The sequence below is a fragment of the Enoplosus armatus genome, chromosome 20 (genome assembly GCF_043641665.1).
Source record: "Enoplosus armatus isolate fEnoArm2 chromosome 20, fEnoArm2.hap1, whole genome shotgun sequence".
Taxonomy (NCBI): Eukaryota; Metazoa; Chordata; class Actinopteri; order Centrarchiformes; family Enoplosidae; genus Enoplosus; species Enoplosus armatus.
Window position 1 is genome coordinate 9,179,653 of NC_092199.1, and position 24,573 is coordinate 9,204,225.

A 24,573-nucleotide genomic window follows, 5' to 3' on the forward strand; every position below is an offset into this window, starting at 1 on the left:
GACAATGCCATCTTGTTCAGTGTTCCAGAGAGAGCATTTTCAACTCTTTCAACTCTCAACTTGACAATTTAAAGGGCCTTTTGCTCTCTAGGAGGATGTTATCTTTATTTACCTCTAACCTGCCAAACACACAAATTCATGACATTTATGTCTAGACCTTCATCCTTCTAAAATGTGTTTCTGTTTACAGGAGCCTGTTTCTGGTGAGACTTTGAATTGTTGGGTAGATCATTATCACTTGCTGTTTCATGGAAACCATTCCTCAAAGATGGTGTGATGTGTGTTCACCTGTGTGCATGTCAGGACATGTTTCATTTGCTGTGGTCTCTGACAGGCAGCCATTGTTTCATTTGATGAAAGATGAGTTACAGTGTGCGTCATGTTGTTCTCCCTGCTCTATCCTAAGAGAAAGGACATTAAGAAGCAGTCACGTTTTATTCTTTAATTAAGACTGGATGAGATCAATTGATAACACAACATAAAAACAACATGGCTTCTGTTCCATGGAGTAAATGGATACGCAGCCTGTCTGTGCTCATTGCCTGCTGTGTTTTTAGCCTCTACTTGGACACCTCCCTTTGGCTTGCATTAGTTAATGCCCTGGCTTGGATTTCACTGTGGCTTTGACACTATGTGGTGTTGAGTTCACAACCTACTTCACAACAGTACTACTTAACCTTCACTGAGAAGCAAACACCCAAACACACACACACACTCCTACGTTCAGTGCTGTTTCTTTCTTCTGTTAATGCTGGTCATCTGCCCCCTCGATCTACCTCCACAACCACATCCAGGATAACCTGAGCTGCCTCTTTCCCCAGAGACAATGGCACTGAACTGGGCTAGAGTCCTGTTCCTCTCCCCCCTCGGCTCCTTCGGCCCACTTAACAGAGGCCCCATTGACTGTGGCAAACTACAGCCCTCTTCTCTCATTTCCCGTCCCTTTCAGTGCGTCCATCCCCACCTGTGGTTAGTCTGTCTCCAGATAATGATACACAAGGGCTGGTGAAACACTTAATTAAATGCATTTTTTGTGTTGTTTTGTGTGTGTTTGCTCATTTTGCTGGTAATTGAAATAGTCAGACATTGAGCTCAAATTTGAATCATTTTTATATGACTAAAATTGATGAATGCAGTTGGTTTCCAGGACTTCCTCTCACACACATACTTACTTTTGACACTTTTGCAGTGTCAGATGTGAACACAGGAAAATGTAAAATTATACCCATTCGTCCAAATGTATGATCTGTTTCCCAGAACATCCAACCAGAAGTCAGAGGATTTAACAATCACGAAGATGCTTAAGAAGAGCAGGAGTTGGTAAATGTGAATATGTTCCATTGCATTGTACTGCTGGAGACAGGTTTAAATAAAGTCATTCATTTCAAAATAAAGTTTAGATCTTCTGGGTATTATTCATTCAGGTGGTGCATCCATTTAATTTAACCCACTAATAGGTGAGCAAATGAGACGAAATGGGACAATTTCTATTCTTCAACATAAGAAATTTCAATAGATCCCCTCTAAAATGAGATATGATAAGAGCAAGCCAGGAGAAATGTCAAAACAGTGGCTTATATTGGTGACTGGAAAGTGTAAGTGTAAATATTTAAGGTCAAAGGTCAGAGACACCATACAGTAGGAAGAAATACTTGACTTGCTTGTGAGTGTGTGTGATATAAAATAATCTACTGTTATAAATATTGCCTCTGCCCATCACCCAGAATCCACAGAGCTGTCGTTACTGTACATCCCTCACCTTTGTTTCCTCATGAGAAAGCAGAGAAACAGGAGGAGGATGGAAGAGTGTTGAGGAATGTCCTTCAGTCTTCTTAAGTACAGCTCTCGCTCTTTAGCTTTTCTCACTCTTTTCTCTCTCCTTTTTATTGTAGGTTTCTCACGCTCTCGCTTCCCCTTTCACCTGGTGTTGTTTCACAAAAGCTTACTCTCTCTGTGAGGCATCTGTTGATTTGTATGGCGAACATTTTGAATAGCAGCACTGTGCCTTGTTCGGAAAACTGAGACACATTCCCTCATGGGAGAGACCACTGCATCCTGAGACTTTGCACTTAATCCTAACTTTTCAACATTCAATAAGTGTGTGAATCTTTTCATGCATTTTTGATATAAAACAATGTGGGACTATCTCTTAATCTCTCTGTCTCTATTTTTTTTTCCTCTACAGGTTATGAGTAATGGAAGCAGGATCGGTGGTGCGTGCCGTGTTCGAGTTTCTCCCCAGCGTCTCCGAGGAGCTGCCACTCTTCACCGGTGATGTCATCGAGGTGCTCAGTGTCCTGGATGAGTTCTGGTTGCTTGGTAACAAAGATGGCGTCACAGGTAAGGTGTCAGGCATCATTATTACTGTAAATAAACAAAATGGTTGATTATTTCCATGAAAGAGTTGCACTTTGTTTGCCACAAAGGACTTCAGCCCAATGGAAAAACTACATGGAAAAATGTACTGTAGCTTATTGATTAGAAAAACAAGCCACATGTGAAACTGGGTGCAGTTCAGCAATGCTTTCTAATAATTGTTTGACTTCCCCTGGTTCACTTCCTCTCGAATTTTGTAATGCATTACACCACACATCCATGGCTGGCCACTTGAAGAGTAAGGGGCAGGGTTTGAGGGGTGCAGGGGATTCAAAATGAAACGTTCTTGCTCTTAAGTAAGTCTGATAATTAGAATAATCAACGAAAACTACTCTGGAAAATGAGGAATTAAGTATTGCAGATCTTCCTTTCATAAGGTTCTTACACATTAAATAGTTTTTGTATCACTTGATGTTCATTTCAAAGATCACAATGTATTCTGGCCAAGATGTGCCCCAGAAGTGTACACCAATGATCCTGTGCTTTCTCTGCCCTTGAAGGGTCAAACTCACAGAAATCCACTTAAATTTTCGAAGAGTCGACTGACACTTAAGATGAGAAAGGGGATTCCCTCAGAAGGGAAGTGCAGAGGGGAAGTCGATGTTGTCTCCTGGAAAACACGTTTTCCAATAGGTTTATGGCATGACTTCCATGGAAAGATGACTGATAAAATGTTGACATACATACTTTGAAGTGAAGTTCAAAGACATGCACATACTGTGAACAGTAAGGGATATCTCTGTTTACACTAAATACAATTCTGCTCTATTCCAATAACATTTTGCTTTATTGTTGTTCTCAATCTGTTGGCATTCTCCAAATATCTGAATCAAAAAGAGAACAATCTCTAGACTTTTTTTTATGAATTTGTATGATTTGAGGATTGCAGTACCTTGAAAATAGGACACATAAATATGTTCAGATAGATTTCAATAGCAAACTACAGTAAAACATTAGAATTATTAGTCTAACCTATAGAAACAAATGGCTTCATTCTGCAAGGTTCCTAAATAAAATAATGGAATTGATAAGGTAATAAGGTAATCAAAATTACATTTTTATTTTCTTTTGTTGAAATTAGGTTGAGGACTCTACAGCCATATAACAACATATATGTCTGTGAGTTAATGTATTTGAATAATGGACACATCTGAACTGAAGTTACAACAGTCATCGTTGTCATTGTCTTGAGGAAACAGACATATCAGGGATGTGTAGGACATGTTTTTCATTGTGTTCACTGTAGTCACCCAGTTGTGTTCTTCCTCTGTCTCCTGTCTTCAGGTCAGTTTCCCAGCACCTTTGTGGAAGAGGTTACCATTCCCAGCACCAAGCCTGGAGACAGACTGTATGTGTGCATCAATGCTTTCAGCTCAGCAGAGCCGGGTAACCTGCCCCTGAAGAGAGGTACAGACAAACTGCGTGCACTCATACAGACGATGATGACTTTTAACGTAACGATTGAAGTACGATTCACTCTGAGTCATAAAACATCAGAACACATGGGCCTTGTTATCTGTTCTTTGTAAGTACATGTTTTACACAGGATACTGGATGTAACTTTGTGTCACACAAGCCAAACATATAGTACTACTGTTAACTCTAACGGGTCATGTTTTCTCACTTAGCTTAACGCTACTTGTTGATGTCGCTGTGCTCAGGTAAACTGTTTGTTTTGTTTTGTGTTGTAGTGTAGTTGTGTTGTGTTGGACATTGTGACCTGATGCCTTGTCTCTGTGCTCTCTTAAGTTGAATGTTGCCAGAAATGAAAATCAAACAATGTTTTTTGTGCACCATTCAATATGAGTAGTGCAGGGTATTATACTAATAACTGTACAACAAAACAAATAAAATTCTTTCTACAAATCACACTGTAACAAAGCAAGCCCTGATTGCACTGATCATAGTGAATGGAGACAAGGTGCAGGGAATCTCAGTTTAAGAAAATGTGTATGGTATTTACATGGTCAAAGGTTGTCCAGTCATTTTAAATCAACAATAATAACTTTAACACAGAAATAGCCACGGATCAAACCTGTGGTGTCAGTCTGCGATAATGTCTGGTGGAGCTTCTCTAGAAAATTGATTAGGAAAGAAGGTAAAGGTCACTTTGTGCAGCTAGAGGGAGTTTCTAAAGACAAGTTAGAGCAGATGCCACGACTTAGGAGTGAAGTTTTAAAGAAACCTTACATACTTATACATCTCATATTCAGAGTCAGCTACAGACACAGATTTGCATCTGTTTTTGTATTTATTTGTAGTTGGGAAAGTACTTATGTTCATATGAACTGTTTTGTTTAAGGCCATTAAAGTAACATTGATTCTCCTACCCCACAACCATTTTTCATTTTGTGAAGTCAGTTGGTCTACTCTTCACTGACAGGTTCCATCTATTTTGGCTTGCTGTTGAGTGTTTAAATTTGTCATCCAAAAGGGCTATGGGACGATAGACACTTTTAAAACTTGGGAATTCTCTGCTTTAATTCCAATTGCGGGTTGTTGTTTTCTCTCGAGCAAAACACAAATACCTCCATACATGGTTAAAGATATAGAATATGATAAAATCTTGGTGGATTCATTGTTACAGCTTCACATAATAATGACACTGAACACACAACATACAAAGTTTCTTTCCAAAACTCCCCACTAGATGTCCCCAGATGCCAAACTGAAACCTACATAGACTGTCTTCAGCTGACTTTTTGTTTTCTCTTTACTTTCCTGAAATGTCTGACATGATTACATTAGTTGTTGTTATTTCTGATTTGTCATTCACAACACTCTCAGGCATACAACACTGATGTTTGCAGGGATCCTTTACATTGGTAAAACGATTTATTGTTGTCATTAGATGTGCCAGTGGTAGTCGTAGTCATAGTAGTAGCTGAAGTTGAATTGAATTGTGCATTAGAAGTTGATTTTAACAAAATAAACATTTTAAATGAATCTAGCGGAACACTTCTGGTTATGTTAAAGCATGTTTAGTATGCAATGGGAACTCACAACTTTGCTCTTCAATAGCCCCAACTATGTCAAATAATTAATCAACAATTAATTAATTGTCCTTTTGTCATACATACATATTTATTATTTTATTTTGATTCCACCCATGACCAACACCACCTGGATCATAGGAAACAGTCTCTGGTCATCTGAGAGTTGAAATGTTCATTTCCAGTATGATTTTCCATGGTCTCTATTGGCGGCGCTCCAGTTTTGGTGGCAGACACAATGGGAGGTGGAGCTGCAGGTCTTTGGAATGTGACCCCCGTGACTTCTGGCTGACCAGTCTACATTCCTATAATCCCTGTTTCTCCAGATATATTAACAGCAACGCTGACCCTTGTACAGTTATTAGGAATGCAATAATAAAGGTAATCTGAAATAACTTGAAATAAATTACTCAGATGTAATGTGACCAGAGCTATCTGAATCATGCAGGCAAACATTTTGACAAAGATGTCTGAAATACCCAGTACTTCATTGCAGTTCTTCTAATTCCATTCACATTAAGTGAAGTTAGTTCAATTTAGTTCAGTTCAGTTCGGTTTAATTAAGTATTTATCCCCAGCAGTGCAAAATATGCAAAAAAAAGAAAACAGACCAACTATCAAGCTCTCTTCCAGGCACACCTGTCGGCCGCCCCACAAGCAGCAACTATAAGCTTGTTCTTTGTATAATGCATTGGCGAACTGGTTAAATTAGAGAATCAGAGGAACATAAGCATTATACATATACTGTAGCTGTAACTCCCCTCTTATCTGTTCGGCTAAAAAATTACTAATTAAATATATTTCAAATGATAATATAACACCTGACAACAACAACTGGTGGAACTTTAGAAAGTCCAACTTTTTATTGAGCATTTAACCATGACTTCAGTAATCATCACATCAGTAATGTGATCCCCTTTTTTCTATGTCTCTCTAGGTGATGTGGTAGTTGGAGAGGCAGGGGGGTCCATGGACCTCGGAGAAACCTGGCAGCGTGGTTGTAATGCCTGGGGCGTCCGTGGTCTCTTCCCCACATCATGTGTGAAGGAGCTGAACCTTTCAGGCCGCTCCAGGCAGCTGTCTGAACGCTCAGCTCAGGCCCAGGCTTCAGAGCTCCCACCTTACGCCCTGGGCCAGGCCCGGGCCCTTATGAGCCTCCATGCGCAGCTCAATGAGGAGCTGGACTTCCGCGAGGGGGACTTGATCATCATCACTGGCCTGCCCGAGCCGGGTTGGTTCCAGGGAGAGCTGGAAGGTCGCAGGGGCATCTTCCCCGAGGGGTTTGTGGAGCTCCTGGGTCCCCTCCGATCTCCTCAGGAGCCCGTGGACTGCCAGTATTTGAACAATGATTCTGAACAATTTAGCTACGAGGACTCTTACGATGCAGAAGAAGGGGCCGAGGAGGAAGGTGTAGAAGAAGGAGAGGTTTTTCTGAGAGAGGAAGAGCAGCAGAAGGAGACTGTAGTAGAAGAAGAGGAAGCAGACGAGGGTGGTGTCTATGTAGTGGCACTGTATGAGTTTCGGGCCATGGAACCAGGCGAGTTGGACTTTGATATGGGGGATCGCATACGTGTTATAAGCACTTTGGAAGATGGGTGGCTGGAGGGGGAGCTTCGAGGGCAACGTGGCATTTTTCCTCATCGTTTTGTCAAGATAGAGGACGACGGGCAGAAAACTGCAGAGGAAACAAATGTTGAACCAGAAGAAGACAAGGAAAACAGCTTTACTTCTGAACACAGCTCAGATCATTTATGTCCCAATGGGTCAGAAAATGATCCTGAATGGAGGACATATGAGGATCATACAGTGTGGGACCTGGACTACTTTGAGAGGACTGAGGAGCAGAGGTGGCAAAGTGAAAACACACGTACTGGAGCTCAAACTAACAACAGAGGACAGAGAGATGGGGGTAGCAGGCCTGACTCTCAGCCACGTAGACCTGACGCTCCAACACAGAGAGGGCCTGCAAGACCCAAATCCACTCCTCCAGCAAGGCCTAGACTCCCATCTCGGCCTAGTCTGCCTGCACGTAGCCATCGGCACCATGGCCCATCTTCTGGCACAAATCGGTCTAACTATACTAATGGTAACACTCGATCTTTACAGAGCAAACTAACCCATAGCCTGACCCTCCCTAGTACTCAGCATGGTTGGTCTAAAGACAGCAGATACCACCGGAGGCCACCAACGGATGGTGCCACCACCAGTAACAGAAATGCCAGTCTTGGCCAGGTGTTATTTAACCTTGCTGAGGGCCATAAACAGAAGAAGCTAAGTCGCCACGCTAGTGTCAGTGATGCTGATATGATGATGGGAATTGCTGAGACACTGCCACGTTCCCAGCAGACACTGCGTGGCTCCAATGGTATAATGCCAACATCCCTCACCTTTGATGCCCTAGCAACCTCAGCTGGTGACCTGGAGACCAAACTATCCCAGCAGCTTTTCGAATTTGAGAAAAGCTTGACTGCTTCATATAGTGATACTAACGTGAGTTCTGGTGCTCCCAGGGACATGTCTTCCTTAGGGGACTGGAGCCAGCAATCCCAGATCTCGCGGCACTTTTCTATTCTGGAGTACAGCGATGAAAGCGATATAATTCGAGGCTCCTCACATTCACCACTGTCCCACCTCTTGCAGTCGAACTCTGCCTCCTCGTCACTGGAAAGGCGCAAGACCCTTCGCCCTCCTCCTCCTCGTCCTAGAGCTCTTCGCCCCCCACCCCCACCTGCATATAAACCAGCCCGCCCCGCTCCACGCCCCCCTCCTCGTTGCCCAAGACAAAATACTGCTCCTCCAACCATCTTCTACACCCCTGATGAACCAGCTATAAACGTCTGCGACCAAATAACAGAAGGGCAGACTGAGTTCGGTGACCTTGCAACTGCCCAGGAACATGAAATCCAGTGCCAGCTGGAAGCCGAGAAAGAGCTGGAGAGAGAGATGGAGTTGGAGAGTCAGAGACAGAGGGAAGAGGAGGAAAAGTACCAGCTTCTGCTACGGCTACAAGAGGTGGAACATGACATGGAGGCATATGCACACACAGCAGAGGAACTCAGGACCATGTTGGAGGAGGAGGAGGATGAGACGGCCCGCATGCAAGCCATGGAGAATCTAGAGTTCTGCAACTATACGCTGGAGACACTGGCCTTGGAGCAGCAGCAGCTACAAGGTAAGACTGTTGGGCCGTGCATTGGAAGTGGGGGAAGTATTTTTGGATATTTCATGCCTTTATTAGATAGTCGATAGTTGAGAGATTAGAATAACATGCAACCAGCCAATTATACACAACTCAGGATGTTTTGATTTAAAGCCTTAACCCCTAGACCACCAGAATATTCCGGGAGTTTTATGAGTCTTTGATTAGAACCAAAATCGGATGTTTTAGAGATATCAATAACATTACAGAACTGATGGCAACTGGAGACAAGATGGGTTTGATTCAGCACTGAATGCGGGTTGCTTGTTTTTCTTATCGTAAGTACAAGAGTTAAGGCTTGCAAATACCTCAAGGATTTCCCAAAATAGAGGTGTGAGCAGAGCTTAACTATTTTGATCATCAGTTTATAATTTCAGATATTTTTTAAAGAAAAAATGGCAAACATTCTCTGGTTGCAGCTTCTCCAATATGAGAATTTGTCCCTGTTTTCATTTTAAATTGAATATCTTTGAGTTTTGAACTGACATTTGAAGACATCACTTTGGACTTTGTGATTTTTTTTTCTAAACAACTAATCCATTAATTAAGAAAATAATCTGCAGACTAATCAATGTAAACATAATCGTTAGTTGCAGCCCTAGAATAGACCAATTGTCTAAAACAATGATCCCAAAAATTAATTGTTACATGAAATACTTAAACCATTATATTTCATTCGTGGGCTTAAACTACTGGCACTAAGAAAGTGAGGACAAAAACACCAGAAAGTGAGCAGGCCAGCAGCAACAAAGATCCCAGACCTTGTCTACATGCATTAATGTAGATGTTTTCCTTTTAAATTTACAAGTTAGCTACTGTAGCAGCAGGGGTTAAATGGAAACAATGCAAAAGAGAAGACAAATAAAGTAGAATTTCTTTTACTTGATGTCACAGTTCACTTCTGAGGCCCTGTTGCCTGCAGGTTAGTTTAAAGAGTGAATACCCATTCACTGAAGACAAAATGTAATATAGCAGGAATCTAAAAATGAGCCATCAGTGCTCACCAGATTTCCTCTTTGACTTGTTTTCCCGATCTCGATCCCCCCCCAACACACATACACACACACACACACATGCAGGAACATTAGTTATTTAAATTGCACTGTAAACTATGCAAACAAGACATCCTTATTTACCCTCCACAATGAAGGTATTCAAAACACTGTGTGAGTGTTTGCGTGTGCATATTGAGGAATTACCTTTGTCTCACTACAATGCTTACTTTGAAAAGTGTAGTGTAGTGAGAGCCGGCACGTTGCTGCAGGGTTTAGGTGGAGTAAAGGGAAATTGTAAGTAGTAAGTTTTGTTTCAGTTTTATTAAGTTTACAAGTATTAATAGTTACGGCTTTCACATCTCATTTGGCATGACGTATTCATCCTTGTTAAAGTGCAGTAAAGGTCACACAATACCAACACACAAGATGAATCTGAAATTGAGGATTCAGTTACAGGTGTGTTTTAACAAATATATTGCAGATTGTAGATCTCTCGACATTCAATTAATTGACTGGACAGAGACAGTAATTGTGAACACAGAAAATGTCCCCAATATATTTACATATATCAGAAACAATAGTTATGTACTCGATTTGTTTTTGCCATCTCATACTGTCTGGGCGCACAGAGCTGTCTTTGGCAGCCCAACACTTTTTCACATAGGTACGAGGTGCATTCCTGCACATAGCGAGAGGGTAAGCAATGCACATGGGCCTCTGTCCCTTTTTCCACCATCTCTCTTTCTTCTAGTCCCTCTCTCTCTCTATCCAGATTTTCTACCTCTTTCGCTTCACAGTTTCTTCACTCTGCACTTTTCATCCTTTTCCTCCATCATCTGTTCTTCTTCAGAAGGAGTGAGGAGAGGGAATACATTTGGTGTGTTTTTTGGGGGGATTTTTGCAGTCGTGGAGACAGACAGAGCATGGCCCACTCTAGAGTGGGAGCCAAAGTGTGGTTGTGGCGAGCTGTGACGTGGCCTGTGGCACACCTCACCACATTGTTTGGACTCGCTCGGGAGGCCAGGTCCAACAGAGTGGCAGGTAGGCTTGAACTCAGGGTGGTGTTTATCAGGTCATTTGTCAGACTGTTTGATAGTCAGTGTTGTGTAGACCGAGCATCGCAGCATTATCTAACTCTGCTGTGATTGGTCCAGTGTGAGAGAGAATGACTCAATCATGCAGATCACAACCCACCTGAGTGATAAATGTGTTGCTTGTTCTGCGTTGTGATGTCTATTTGGCAATGCATGACGAAGATCTCTGTTAAATTGCAACGTTGCTCTGTTTAATTCAATGTCAGTGCAGTGTGCAGATTTAATTTAGCCTCTGGGTGTATTAGGCCAATGGGGGCAATGTTGCAAATCAATGAGCAGGACTTATTTTTTCTGATGACATTGAATTCTTACATTATTTTTTCATCAATGTAATGATTTAAGTTGATTTTTAAGGTATTAAATTTGCTGGATTATACTGCCTCTCATGTCTGGTTAGAGAGTTTCTCAATTATTTGACTATTTCTATGCTGATTCCCTATCTGTACATGTTGCTTGACATTGGACGTACCTGCATCAACGTTTGGACAGCAGAGTTCACTATTTCTCACTGTTAAACACACACACTCACTCTCACACACACACACACACACTCACTCTCACACACACACACGTACACACACACACACACACACACACACACACACACACAATGTCCTCATTCATTTAGATGCTTTCAGTCTAATCAGTGCCAACAACCAGGTTCCTTTGTTATGTTAATGTGTCTCATTTTACACTGTAATCAAAGTTTCAGTTCTATTTCATTCTTATTGAATTAATGTGTTTTTTATTTACATAGTTTCTCAGTGATTGGCAATGAAAGACTGAAACGGTCAGTTGAGGTGAAGTATTGTTCACCTGCTCTAAGCTCATCTTGCTAAGGTAATCTGATTACTACCGGATTATTCCAGCGTTTTCTAATTGAATACTTTTCCTCTAATCTTGTTTGTCATTGTACCAGTAAACTAATAATCATGTGCATCAATCAATGCATGTGTTTCTATTTTTGTTGCATTCAAATGACTCATGTCCTGATTTGATCAATGGGTCAGTGGGTGAATCCCTGATCTTAATGTCTGCCGATGAATGGCATCCTGCCTAAGGGCAAGAACATGCTCTATTGCCTACAGGTGCCTCTAAGGGTCATGCAACCACATAGTTTCCATTCACTCATCAGGAATTCTCACACCCTCCATTCACAGTAATAAAATTAGATATTCAATCTCTTTTCCTTCTTTCTCTCTCTCTTTCTCCTTTTATATTTGCACAGTTAGATGTGGAAATGAACTAAGATAGTGACATGTTTTCGAAGAGTTGAGATTCAGCATCTGGAAGGGAAAAACAATCAAGCACACTCCCATCGCAGAATGTTTATATGGTAATTATCAACACATTTGTCAGACACAAAAGCTTTGCTTTCCCTTTTAATGTTTAGCTCATAGAACGGTGTGTACATATCAAGCATAATCTCAGGATCTTTGTTGCAAAAAACTTGTTTGTCATCCTATTGCTACACACACACACACACACACACACTCACCCAGGAGTGAGTGTTTTCCATGCTTTTGCAGGGTGTGTTCCTGAGTGTGACGTTTCAAAGACAATGGCAGCTTATTGTTACAAGGCAGGGAGTAACTTCTGGGCTCTGCCTGCACTTCACTGTGCAGAGGCCAGTTCGAAGTCCTCAGAAGCTGAAAGAGGTGTGATGCTAGAGCTCAAAAGTTAGTCAGATATCCCTGACAATGTAAGTGTGTATGTAAGCGCATCAAATCATGGCTGGTCATATAATATTGTAATGTAAATCAGGTGTCATCAAAATGTGCTGGGTGCTGGTCGCTCTTTTCTCACACACTTGTGCAGGTTTTTCTGTCTCCACCATCTCTTTGTGTTTCCTCTTTTCTCGTTTAAGCTCTTTGACCTTCAGCCTCCTTTAATTCTTTAAACCCACCATAAAAAACACCTCCATCGGCTTCCATGACACTACAGCCTGATCTATTTAACACTGTTTTCAGGATCTGTTTCAGCTTCAGGTTTCCCTCAGTCAGCCTTACAAACTGGGAGACCTCCAGGCAGCAGACAGTTTGATATATGACCTTATTCCTGGACATCACATCGCTTTTTCTAGATGTGCTGAATGTCGATCAAGCCCCTGAAGACTTCATTTACATAAGCTAACACAGCCGTGGAGAGGAATGTTGTATTTGACATTCCTACTGTTGACAGACGTACTCAAACACACAGTTTCGGTTGTGTTCTGCTACTGAAAGCTGATATGTTGAACACTGATAATTAAACGGTCTTACGAAAGAAGAGAACAAAGTACATGAGTAAGATTTCTATGGGCAGCCTTACCTCACGAAACTGTGTGGCTGTGCAAAATGGGTTTTGGTCTGTGCACTGCAAAAGTGTTCATTTTAGCAATGATTTAATTGTTTTTCTTAAAAAAACAAAGGAAAAATCCTTTTCTTGTTACAGAGCAATGTATCTATTTAAATTGTTTTGTGGCAAATTTTACTGGAATCAAACAAGATTACTTTCAGGTTTTTCACTTGTTTTGTAGTAAACAAGATACAAAAAGGTTGCAAGATAAAATCATCCAGTAAGAGGGTGTTTTTAGTGTATACATAGAATCTCCAGCCTTTTGCTTGTGCCACATTTTGGCTAATCCCACAAATTTGACATTTGTGAAGATTTTTATATCCTGGTTTGTAAGAAGGTTTATCTATGCTAGGCTAACTTGACACAAGTTTAATCAAACCAGGAACTGCATTTTACTCAAAATATAAATCCTGGGGAAAAAAACCTAAGCGTCTAATTACATTTTAGATTGTTTGAACTGATGGGAAATTGACGCTATCCCACATATGTGTGTCTTTGTGTATTATGTGCACTTGAGAGATTATGCAAGTCCTTTTAAACCTGTCCCTTCAGTGCCTGCCTCTTTCATGGAGAGTTAAGGGGGGAGGGATATATTATACTCCAGCTTTATGAATAGAGAGAGTTTTTTTCTCACACTAAAAGATTGTGTCTCTTCCCAGAGTAGGGACAGTTTTCAACAATAGCTCATTGTACACACCAGCAGCTACTTTTTTAGTAGCTGCGCTGGCCTAATCAGGCTGTGTACGCTCAAAAATCCCTCTCCACAATCATTGACTCGCTCTAAATATCTAAATACATTCCTTAACTTAGATATTTCCATTCACTTGTTTTCTATTTCACACTCCTCTTTCAATCAGTTTTTACTTCAAAAGAAAATTTGTTTCCACCAAATTCACATGGACGTCTTCATGTGTAAATGATTGCTACTCCCTGAAATGTAAGGCGAAGTCGAACTGACAGACTGGGGTCAGTTTCTTGCTCAGTTTCAGTTTACCCACAAATATCAAGGCCTTTGGACCAGTGTCGAAAGTTAGAACATGAAAGTTAAAGCCGGTTGTATACACTGACAGGAATGAGTTGCCTCATTGCTTTTGTCACTACAGAATGCATTAATGACCTGTTGAACATAGCAGTGAAACCCACAGGACATAGCAAAAACAAAGAAAACAGGATACAAGGAAGGATGGGGGATTGTTCATGGCAGTGAAAAAAAAACATTTTGTGCCAAAGTCTGAAGCGCCTCCAAGGCAGCCTGTGAAGTTATTCTCCATCTTCCATCAAAGAAAATCTCTAGGCAGACTGTTTTCCTGCAAACAGAGGTCCTAGCCAATTGAAACAATGGGAGGGGCTGTTTGGGCTAATCCTCCACTCATGTGACTCCACTGAATCATTAACCCAAAGAGGCCCCTCCTTCAATAACCCTGCCCCCCCTCTCCTTCCACGATTCGCTGAGATAGCTGCGGGGAGGGTACGATTCGGTTACACTGAGGGCTGGGAGGTGCTTGGGCCAAGCAGTCCTGCTGAGGCAGTGGAGAGGAGACAGAGAAAACAAGTGGGAGAGTTACAGACAATATGCCTGACAGGTGGAGTCTCCCACAGCGCTTTGTTATGGAATGCAGGACTTTGGAAAGAGGGAATAAGCCACGCTGGACAGGAAACTGTATCAGCTCCAGGTAGGCTGATATAAACAGCAAGAGCCATGAAGAGCCCGGTGGTTTATGGCAACCCAGTCATGTTTGGTCCCGTGGATTGGAACTATGCAGCTGGTGCCCCAGTAAGGAGAGGGAAGAGTGTGGAGGAGCTGGGGGATGCTGGCTGGGCCAGAGAGAGAGAGAGGATGGCCCATCTGCAACAGTTACAACAACTACACCAACTGCAGCTTCAGCAGCAACAGGTTGGATATCCTGCGTATGGAGTAGTTCCTCCTGGACAGCCACCAGCACCAGTCATGGTAGCAAATCCTGGTGACCCAGTTCCAGCTCCGGGCTACCCTATGCCAGTACATGGTGGCATGATGGTGCCTGTAGGTGGGCCAGTGCCACCTCCAGTGCATGTGCAAGCTCCATGGCCAGTACAATGGGAACACCAAGCCCAAATTAGACAGGGCAATGTCTGCCCACAACCCAGTAGGGCATATGATGACCGGCAAAAGGCAGAGAAGAGGCCTCAAGGCCAGGACGTTTACTTCCACCCTGGTTCAGAGGACGGTCACCTAGATGTGAGGATATCTGAATGGAAAGGCAAACATTGTTTTTACCAGGGCCCTGAGGATTATGGCCAACAGGACTACAACAGAGTGCCACAAGTAAAAGATGATAATGACTTCAGAACTCAGGAAGGGTATGGTAAATTGGACGAGGACAGAAGAAGAAGGGACGATTGGGTCAGAGAAAATGACCATAGCCCTGAACATTATGGCCATAGGAGTCACAGAGACTTGGACGAGTATGATCATAAGGACAAATACAGGCATAGGGATCATTATGACAGGAAATACAATGAGCGATATGACGACAGAGTCCAGCAATATTGTGACAGCAGGAAACACCGTAAACATGACCTCAGAGAACAGGACAGTTACAACAGTGAGTATGAAGACTACTATGATCATAAAGACACCTATGCTCGCAGAGACAATTACAGGGATAATGATCACTACTATGACTGTGATAGGGATTATTATGACTCTAAAGATAGTCCTCGCTGTAGAGAAAAGGAATACTACCAGCGTAGGGAGGAGGAACGCTACTATGATCAGCAAAAACATAAGGACCATTACTATGACCAGCATGCTGAGGATCGATATGACCGCAGAGAAAATAACTACAAAGACAGGGATGTCTATAATCGAAGGGGTGAGGAAACTCACACGAGTAAAGGAAGGGACCAGTATGACTCTGAACTGGACGAGCGCTGTGGTTATAAGGAGAGGGACCACTATAACAGGTACAAGGAGGCAGATTATGACAGGAGAGATGAGCACTACAACCACAGAAGGAGAGACCACTACAAAGAAAGGGACCACCATGAACGGAGGACTGTGGACCACTACGACCATGAGAATGAAGACCGTTATGAATCCAGAGAAGGGGAACGTTCCCACTACAAACCCCAAGACAGATATCGAGATCTACGCTCAATATCAGTAGATTCACGATATGAGGAATACCCTAAAAAGGATCGCAAGACACACTGTGAGGAATGGGTTGAGCAGCAGAACCAGAAGTTGGTGCTCAGGGAAATGCGCTCTTTTGAGGATCCCATTATATACCGGCACAGTGACGAGCAGGAAAAGGGATATGAATCGAGTGCTGGGAGCGTTGGTTCAAAACGGGGTCGCAAGCCTGTTTATGTGGGCTCCCTAGATCGTAACAGCTTCTACAGGAAGACAGCTCCAAGCTCCCTGCGAAACTCCCAGTTTGCCACTACCAGGAAACAAAACAAAGGTAAATACAAGGATATTGTCATGTGAAAGAAAGTACTCCACATGCTGTATTTGCACAGCATGAAGTACTTACAATATGTATGTGTGATCATTTCAAAATCCAATTTTTAGACGGTTCAGACCAGACAATTCATCAATGGTAAGATGAAAGGCTCAGGTACAACTCCACTTTACTAAACAGATCTTGAAAAACAAAAGAGGACAGATGGTTTGCAAGTGTTCTTGTCATTCCCAACCCCTGTAGATGAAACAGGGTGGAGAGGGCGACAGTCTTTGGTGTCTCACTTCTTATCATTGGTGACCTCCAGATGTGCTCTTCTAATCAATGCTGGGGGCTTCAAAGTGCTGACTAGCCAGACTCGCCTCCTTAGAAAGTGTGTGCTGGAACTTGTGTGTGTGTGTGTGTGTGTGTGTGTGCGCATGTGTAAGTATCACCTATCTCACAGGAAAGTGAACTGTCAGGTATTTGTAGTCGCAAGAACCTGCAGAACAGGTTTTGTGAGCTCTTGGTTTTTGTTGTTGCGGTCATTTCCCCTGTCTGCAGTTTTCCTGTTTCCTGCCATACACTGCATCACTGATGCTATGTGCAGCCATGACTAGTCTGTTCAGTTTTTGCATGACTGAACGGTTAGTCTTTCATTGTCTTTGTTGTTTTCTTGAGACAGGGATACACTTAAATACTCACTCTATAAAGCTATTGGTGAGTGAAGTGGCTCTGTTATTTACAGGTATGTTTTGTATACAAACCATATCTTTATTTGCTATATACATTTCAGCCTAAATGTTGCAAAACTCATCAAGATACCAAGTTCTGCGGACAGTCAACTTTACCAAACCCTAATATCTAGAGCTAAGTCTCATTTGAATATTTTCAAAATTACGGCCAATATGATCACAGAGATTCGGTTCAGATACCAAAACAATATTTCTAAACACTGTCACACTTTTAGAGGAAGTCTGGGGGACATTAACATGTTAAAACCCCCCTTTTTAAATAAAAAAAACAAACTGTGCAATCAAATTAAGAACTTTAAATTAAGCCTAAATCAGATTTTTGCCTTTGAAATGTTTCCTGATTTAGATGAGGAAGTAAACAAAACTAAGAATTTAACCATGCATTTGATGCTAACTCATTCCCTCAAAGTTGTAAATAACAGTATTGAGGTTAAGTACACAGCCCTAGGACAATGATGTTATCACATGTTAACACTGGGAATAGTTCAAAAGTACAATATGGAGGATAGCTGTGAACATGGAGTGTTGGGATGATTAGGGTTCACTTGGGTGTGCTGATAAACAGTCAGTATGTAAACACAAAAATCAACATCAACATCAGAAAATTTGTGTGTGTGTGTGTGTGCGAGTGTGTTTCATGAGGAAACGAAGAAAGAGAGAGCACTCTTCTGGCTCACTTTATTGTGTCTGAGAAGAAGCAGGTGGCGCCCCACGACCCCTCCCCCAGTCACCTAGAAACACACGCGCACACTCATGCCCACACACACACACACACACACAGTCCACATCGGCCCCCACCACACAGCCATTTTGGGAGTCCAAGTATTAATCCCTAGCGTCAGCATGGTGAGTGGATGGCGGGGGTCTGTCTGGTGCCAGGCGGTGGCCAGTACTGGCCTGACTCCTTCACTGCAAGACTAGACTGATACTAAGTGTGTGTGCATGTGTGTGTGTGTGCGCTTGTGAGGCCCTTGGAGGCTTATTTGAGAGATGACGCCATTTTTCAAAACACACACACACACACATACATGTACACTTGCCTCTGCAGTGTCTTGTCATCCTTTAATCCTGTTAAACTGTTTCAGCGGTGTCAGGGGTTTGCCCTGAGTAAAGCATTTGATTGCATGGCTAAAAACATTAGACCATATTGTTGCAGTGCTTATTGGGCTTACGCTGTGATTCAGTGACATTGAGGTGACGGTCGAGGCTTTTTGAAATGGGCCTTAAGCATGTATAAGGGTCTTTGTTCTCTGTAATCCAGTATTAGATATTAGACCTCTCTCAGGGTCTGAAAAATCTATTGAACCTAGTGAGCCGCAGCTGCTAATCAATGTTTCATCTGACATACATTAGAGCTAGCTATTACAGTTCTAGGTCTAGTTAGAATTTGTTTTATGAACTTCATGTGTGTGTCTGTGTGTGCATATGATGATGTTACAAGCTTACATAATGTAGGTATATCCAAAGAGACGTTGCCCCCTTGAGATATACCACAGCAAAATATGTTTTTCGACCTATTTATTGTTGAAGCAGATAAAGCTATTAAATAGGTATGGTTGTAAGTATGCACATGGATTTCTGTTTACAGTCGCACTCTTGAACTTTTACAAAAATGTCTTTCGGACAGTGTCTGTGTGTGAGTATTGTGTTGTGTGTCGTCATCCAGCTATGATCTGGCAGCATATGCTATGTTGTCCTCTGTAATCCTTGAGCAGTCGCAGCCATTGGTGGGCAGCGGTACAGGGGTGGGGTGGGGGAGTTAGGAGTTAAGATCTCAAATCGTCTGACAACATTGCTCTAAAGACGTCTTATCTCACTGCTGGAAAGCAAAAAAGTCAGCTGGCAAAAAAAATGATTTAGCTCATTAGTCCAAAGGTCTGCATGAGTCAGTGGAGGTCACACTCACATGCTGTGTATGCTTTTGTTTTATCCTCTGTCCTCCTTATAGTTCTTTCGTAGCTAGATTATGAGTTTTAAATCATTTCTGATAATCATGCTCAAGTGCCACCTCGATTTATTATTGATTAAGGTGATTTTCCAACTCCAGTGCAATTCATTTTCATTAATATTTCTTTGGTTAATGTTGGGTTTCACAACAATCCTTGTCTTAGTGGAAGAAGCTTACTGTTGCTGCATAAGGCGTTTCATATTCTCCATGTTAATCATCCTGATATTGTAAGTCTTACGTCCAAAACAGGAACAACAGGCATACATACACAGTTAACTACAGCACATCTCGGTATTCTTCAGTTCTGGGTTGGATAATGTTCCTGGTACCTGCATAGGGAACAAGACTGATATTATCTGCACTTTTTAGACGGAAGTGTGAGGGGAAAACTGATCTTTGACCATGTGAACTTTCCTTTTCCCATCAGGACTAGTTTACTCATTATGAGACATAGGCAATTGTCATATAGAGCGTTTGTATGGTTGTCGCTCGTCATGCGAGTGCAAAATACGGTCACGGTCATATGCAGTTTAAGTAGAAATGAGTGTGACACTTAATGTTTGTGCTCCAAATACTCCACTGTACTCTAAATACACAAGTATTTGTCTGTGACAAACGTCGGTTGTCACTGTTGGTGTATCACAGTCTGATAAACAAACTTAAAACTTGTTTGAATGTTAATTTGTGGTGAAGGTGACCGCAATTGTTTTATTTAGTTGTGTACTAACTGTCACAGTGGTTAAAGATGTTGATCTTGGCCATCGTGACATTAGCTTTGGGCACTAATTTATTTCCATGTCTCTACATACAGTGATTATTTTACTGTCCTCTGTGGTAAAGTGATGAAGACTCACTCTTATTAGTAAATATGGGCGTCAGTCTCAAACGGAAAACGAAACCACTTAGAGAAATGTCAATGCATTATATCTCCTAGATTTACATGTTGCATTTCCAGTATCAGTTATATCATTATGTTTTGGTTTTGAATTGGATGTTATTAGGATAGTTACTAAATCTAGTTTCATTTTAAGGGCAACAACAAGCCTTAGTCTGGTTTAAGTTTATTGAAGATTACAGTTGCACAATAGAACTGAAGGTTTTAGTGTAACCATCTTGCTTCCAGTGTGTCTTCATGCTCTTGTTAGAGGGTGTTTACATTAAGAAACGTACTAGTTTTAAGTGTTTTGTCACACAGCCCTTTATTTGTAGAGCGCGATGCACAGCACAGTTGAACTCAATCCTTCTATTTTCGTTGTGGGAAAACTCATAAAGCCCTCAGGCAGATCCTTGTCTTTACTTGTCTTACAATTAGCAACAGATATAATGCGCCCAGTTCAGTCATCTCAAGGCAGTTGTCACACACAGGTTGTACTTAAAGAACAAATATTTTCCCACACAGGGAGTAAAGGCAATAGTGTCTTAGGCAATAGCCTGCAGACTGAATGCAAAATGGCCGTACGAAAACTGAGGAAATGTAATGTGATTGACATTTTCCTCAGTATTGGGATCCACGACCATTTAAAAATATGTTAAATGTTGTTGTTGCACCAGTGTGTATCACCAAAGCGCCTGTGGTACCCAATAGAGCCATTGTCACCTCCTTCTTCATTAAACTTGAAGACAGTGCAGCTCTTTGGTTGAACAGGTCCCTCCCTTAATGGTTTTGTTTCCTCCAGAAACTCCCTCTGCACATATGCAAAACTGATGGTCTCTTGAAGTAATTGGATATTGTTCATCATAGAAATGAGACGAAATGAGAAATTCCATGGAAGCCAGAGAGCCACAGTCTTGGTCCCATTTGCCATGCAGCACTGTAGCAACTTATTTATTCAACTTGTTAATTAGACTGTAGCTGTATCCACCTGGAAACAAGAAGGGCTGTATCTCTTGGTGGACACTAAACACAGGATTAACTCTGAAGAAAACCCCATTCTGAATGCTACATGTATCAGTACATGACCTGCTTTTAAAATGACTCGTGTGATTTGAATGGAGGGCTGTAATTACCAGGAATTCCCCAACAATGGTACATAAAGGTTGCTGTGAGATTCTGCCAGGAGCAGGAATGTGACCTTTTGACATTTGACCCCTAAAAGAGATAAACGGGTTGGTATGTCACTGAATAAAGAAGATTTTGTTTTCGTGTCTGCAGAGAAATGTATTTGGAGTTGCAGTAATGTGTGACAGGATGACAGTTTGAGGCCCTTTAAGAGTATTTACACAGCCTGTACTGACATGATTATCTTATGCCAGTTACCAGCATCATGGATTTGTATTGGTATTAATTGCATGTCATGGCTCGCAGGTTGTTAGGTAAATACTGTTGCTAGTGTCGCCATTTTCAAGAGAGTCTGGGAGCTTGTATGAACTTATTCTCACACTCACACAGAGTTGCCCATGTGATCATTTCAGTAAAGCCACTCCCTGCTCTCCAAAACTTGGCTTGATATGAGGAGGGCCCCCGCTATTGTTGCCATGGCGACTGTGCGCTCTGCTGTGAACTTTGGAGCCGAACACACACAGCACTGATTGTGTCTGACCTTAGAGCGCTTTGTGCAGGGCAAACTTTTGACTTTGCACGGCTGACTGCGGACCATGAAGTCAGAAGTATTACTTGAAGACTGTATTTGCTAAAGCTTTGCTGCACAAAGCAACAGATATTTAAAAGAGAATATTCTTGAGTTTACTTGGATGGATTTGTAGATTATATAAAAGAGTTAAAATATCCTTAAGTGCAAACTAACTTGGGAGGGTTGAGGGGAAGATGTTGAATCAAGGCATCATAATTTTGCTAAAATTCAGCCTGTCAGAGGAGGAGCCTGGTCAGGAGTCAGTCGACTGTGAAACATGGAACAGATTCATCACAGAACTGGACTAGACTTCACTGGACTTGAGCCATCCTACTCAGCATAACCCCTAAGAAATGTTACAGTAGCCAAATGTGAGTTAATGCAGCGTAACAACTCAGAAAAGAAAAACCAAGGGCTCAACAAATTATGAATTAAGTTCAGTAAGTTGAATGAATGTCATGTGACACCTGACTTGGGGCATTAACATTCATTCAACCTTTATTTAAGTCTTGAAGAATCATCGAGGGCATGCACTCATGTGAAGGACAGAAATCAATTTTTGTCATGGCAGGCTAAGATATAGGCTAGCGCAGCATGCGTACAACAGCTCACAACAGTTTCATTGTCTCAACCAAACTACATACTGATTCTAAGCTGGTTTGGAGTGTGTTGTGTGTTCACAGTCAAAAAGGAAATGGAGGAGCTGCTCACAATTGTGGGTGGTGGTGAAACCGCTCCAAAAAATCTAAAAAGTGCTAAATCTTAGGAAAACCATTTTGTTGTCTCTTTGTGGCGTTTAATTGGCAGCAACTGTCCAAAGTTGCAGTTTGACTCACATCTTCAGACTTATTGGATCATTTCCTGTATAAAATGGTATCAACCAGTATGTTGATATTTGTGTAAATTAACTGCTAACACAGTATGCTATGATGATACGTTTGTATGGATTTGGGACACAGTCTGTTGAAGTAGCAAACAGCCAAAGTCCAGCTCCAGGTTTTATTGTCTGCCAGAGTGGTCGTCCTCCCTGGTGTGTGTGTGTGAGTGTGTGTTTGTGTTTAATGATGGTGGGTTCCCATCCATTCTCATGGTAATTGGAGGTCTGGAATGGAGTTTTTGCAGCGGGACACGCAGTCCTCTACAAGACTTAGGAGCTGGACTTCAGATTGACAATGGACTATCGTAGAGTGGGTGGCGTTGTTTGAACCACTGTGTGTGTGTGTGTGTGCGCGTGTGTGTGCTTGTTTTTGAAGTGGTTTGAAGAAAGTTGTGCGCAGCAGGTGGGTGAGGCCTCACCATCTTCTCTTTTCTCCCTCTTGCTCCCTTTTTGTCTGCTTGCGAGGCAGCGTAAACATTGTGCCTTGAACAGAACGATCGGTTAATTTTAGGGAATACATTTCTTATAATGTTTTATTTTATGTTTTTACAGCTGAGATTTAAGGGGAACTTTTCAGTTTTTTGAATATTTATTAGAGAAGCATTGATAAGGGATTGTAAAATTAAATATGTAATCATTAACACGCCATCTATTTTATGCTCATCTAAAACTTAAACCAGTGCCAGACGGACATGTAGCACTGAATCTGTTTTTCTTTGATACCACATTAAGATTTGAATGAATATTATCAGCATCATTGCATGCATTAAAGTAGGAAAAGGCAAATAAAATGCTTCTTACTCTTTGGTTTAGGTTTAACAAACCAAAAAAGCTGAAAAAAATGGATTTCATACAAATGAGACAATGCATATTCACCATGAATCATAGTGGGAGGATGTGATACTCAGGGATTCACCCCAGCAAAACTCCAGTCACAATCTCGCTAATTTTTGGGGATCTTTAAGCCATGCGGTCTGACTGAGCTGTCATTAGTTTGAGCCGTCTGATATCCACTACTGTGTTTTTTGTTAAATCCTTCAGTTGTGACTGTGACTGCAGTCATACTGATACTCTTCAGACAGAAGGTGCAGTGAGAGATGTTGTCTGGCTCACGTCATTTTATAGTGTTATGAAGGGCACTCCCTGTTGTGACTGTCCCAGTGATCCACCCTGCTGTGTATTTGTAACTTGTAAATTGTCTAATTTCCTGTGAAGCGTTCAGGCTCCTTTTTCCAAGAAGCAGGTTTACTGAGTTCCTTGGATACGTTGAGTAAATCTCCAAACCTTCCCAAATCTGGAACATGGGCTCATGTAAAAAGAGCTGTTCCAGGTTTTACCCTGCAAATATATCCAGATGAGTTTGTGAACCTTTTTGGAAACAGGCACCGCTCTTCTATATTCTTTTGATTCTACCCGTTGATGCTTGTGCATTACGAACAGTGACTTAAATCTGGGACACAGAATCTCTGAGTTTGTGTTCAAATGAGTCTTTGATAAAAACAGATTCAGTGTCTGAATATATTTGACCATGAATTAAACATCCCGCCAGTTTGTTGCAACATTTGTTGCATTATATTAGAGGAATGCTGCATTTTTGTGCATTTGCTACATTTCCTAGAGCTAATGTGCATACATTGTTACCAGCAGAGCCTCATAGGCAGCCTTAATGCATTTATTTTTTTCCTTTGACAAATGTTGTCAAAGTTAACCTTATTTAAGTTTTTCTGTTGCATTTGTGTTCAAATTCCTGTGTACGCTGCAGCGTTCTTGTCAATAAGGCAGCTCGGTTTTTGACGAGCAAAAAGTAATGATATGGGATTTGTCATTTTCCACCTAACATTTTATTAGAAAAGGATTGATAAAGAATCAGATTACAATCAATAATGGATTTGGAATTGATGAAATCCTTATTCAACATCAAGAGATTACATAGGCAGTCTCTTTGTTTTATTCTCCAAACTCTCTAATATGTGTAACCAGGTCAGAGTTTGAATGTAACTCATT

At 41.6% G+C, this 24,573-nt stretch overlaps 1 protein-coding gene across 1 annotated transcript in view; it reads left to right on the forward strand.

Moving 5' to 3' along the window:
* The first annotated feature begins 2,195 nt into the window (after positions 1–2,195).
* dnmbp (dynamin binding protein) overlaps positions 2,196–24,573 on the forward strand; it is a 33,471-nt gene continuing 11,093 nt past the window's right edge. Inside the window, exons 1-4 of the mRNA XM_070926775.1 lie at positions 2,196–2,340; positions 3,661–3,783; positions 6,307–8,249; positions 8,283–8,541. Coding sequence (XP_070782876.1) covers positions 2,196–2,340; positions 3,661–3,783; positions 6,307–8,249; positions 8,283–8,541 — 2,470 coding nt within the window. The remainder of the gene's footprint in view (positions 2,341–3,660; positions 3,784–6,306; positions 8,250–8,282; positions 8,542–24,573) is intronic.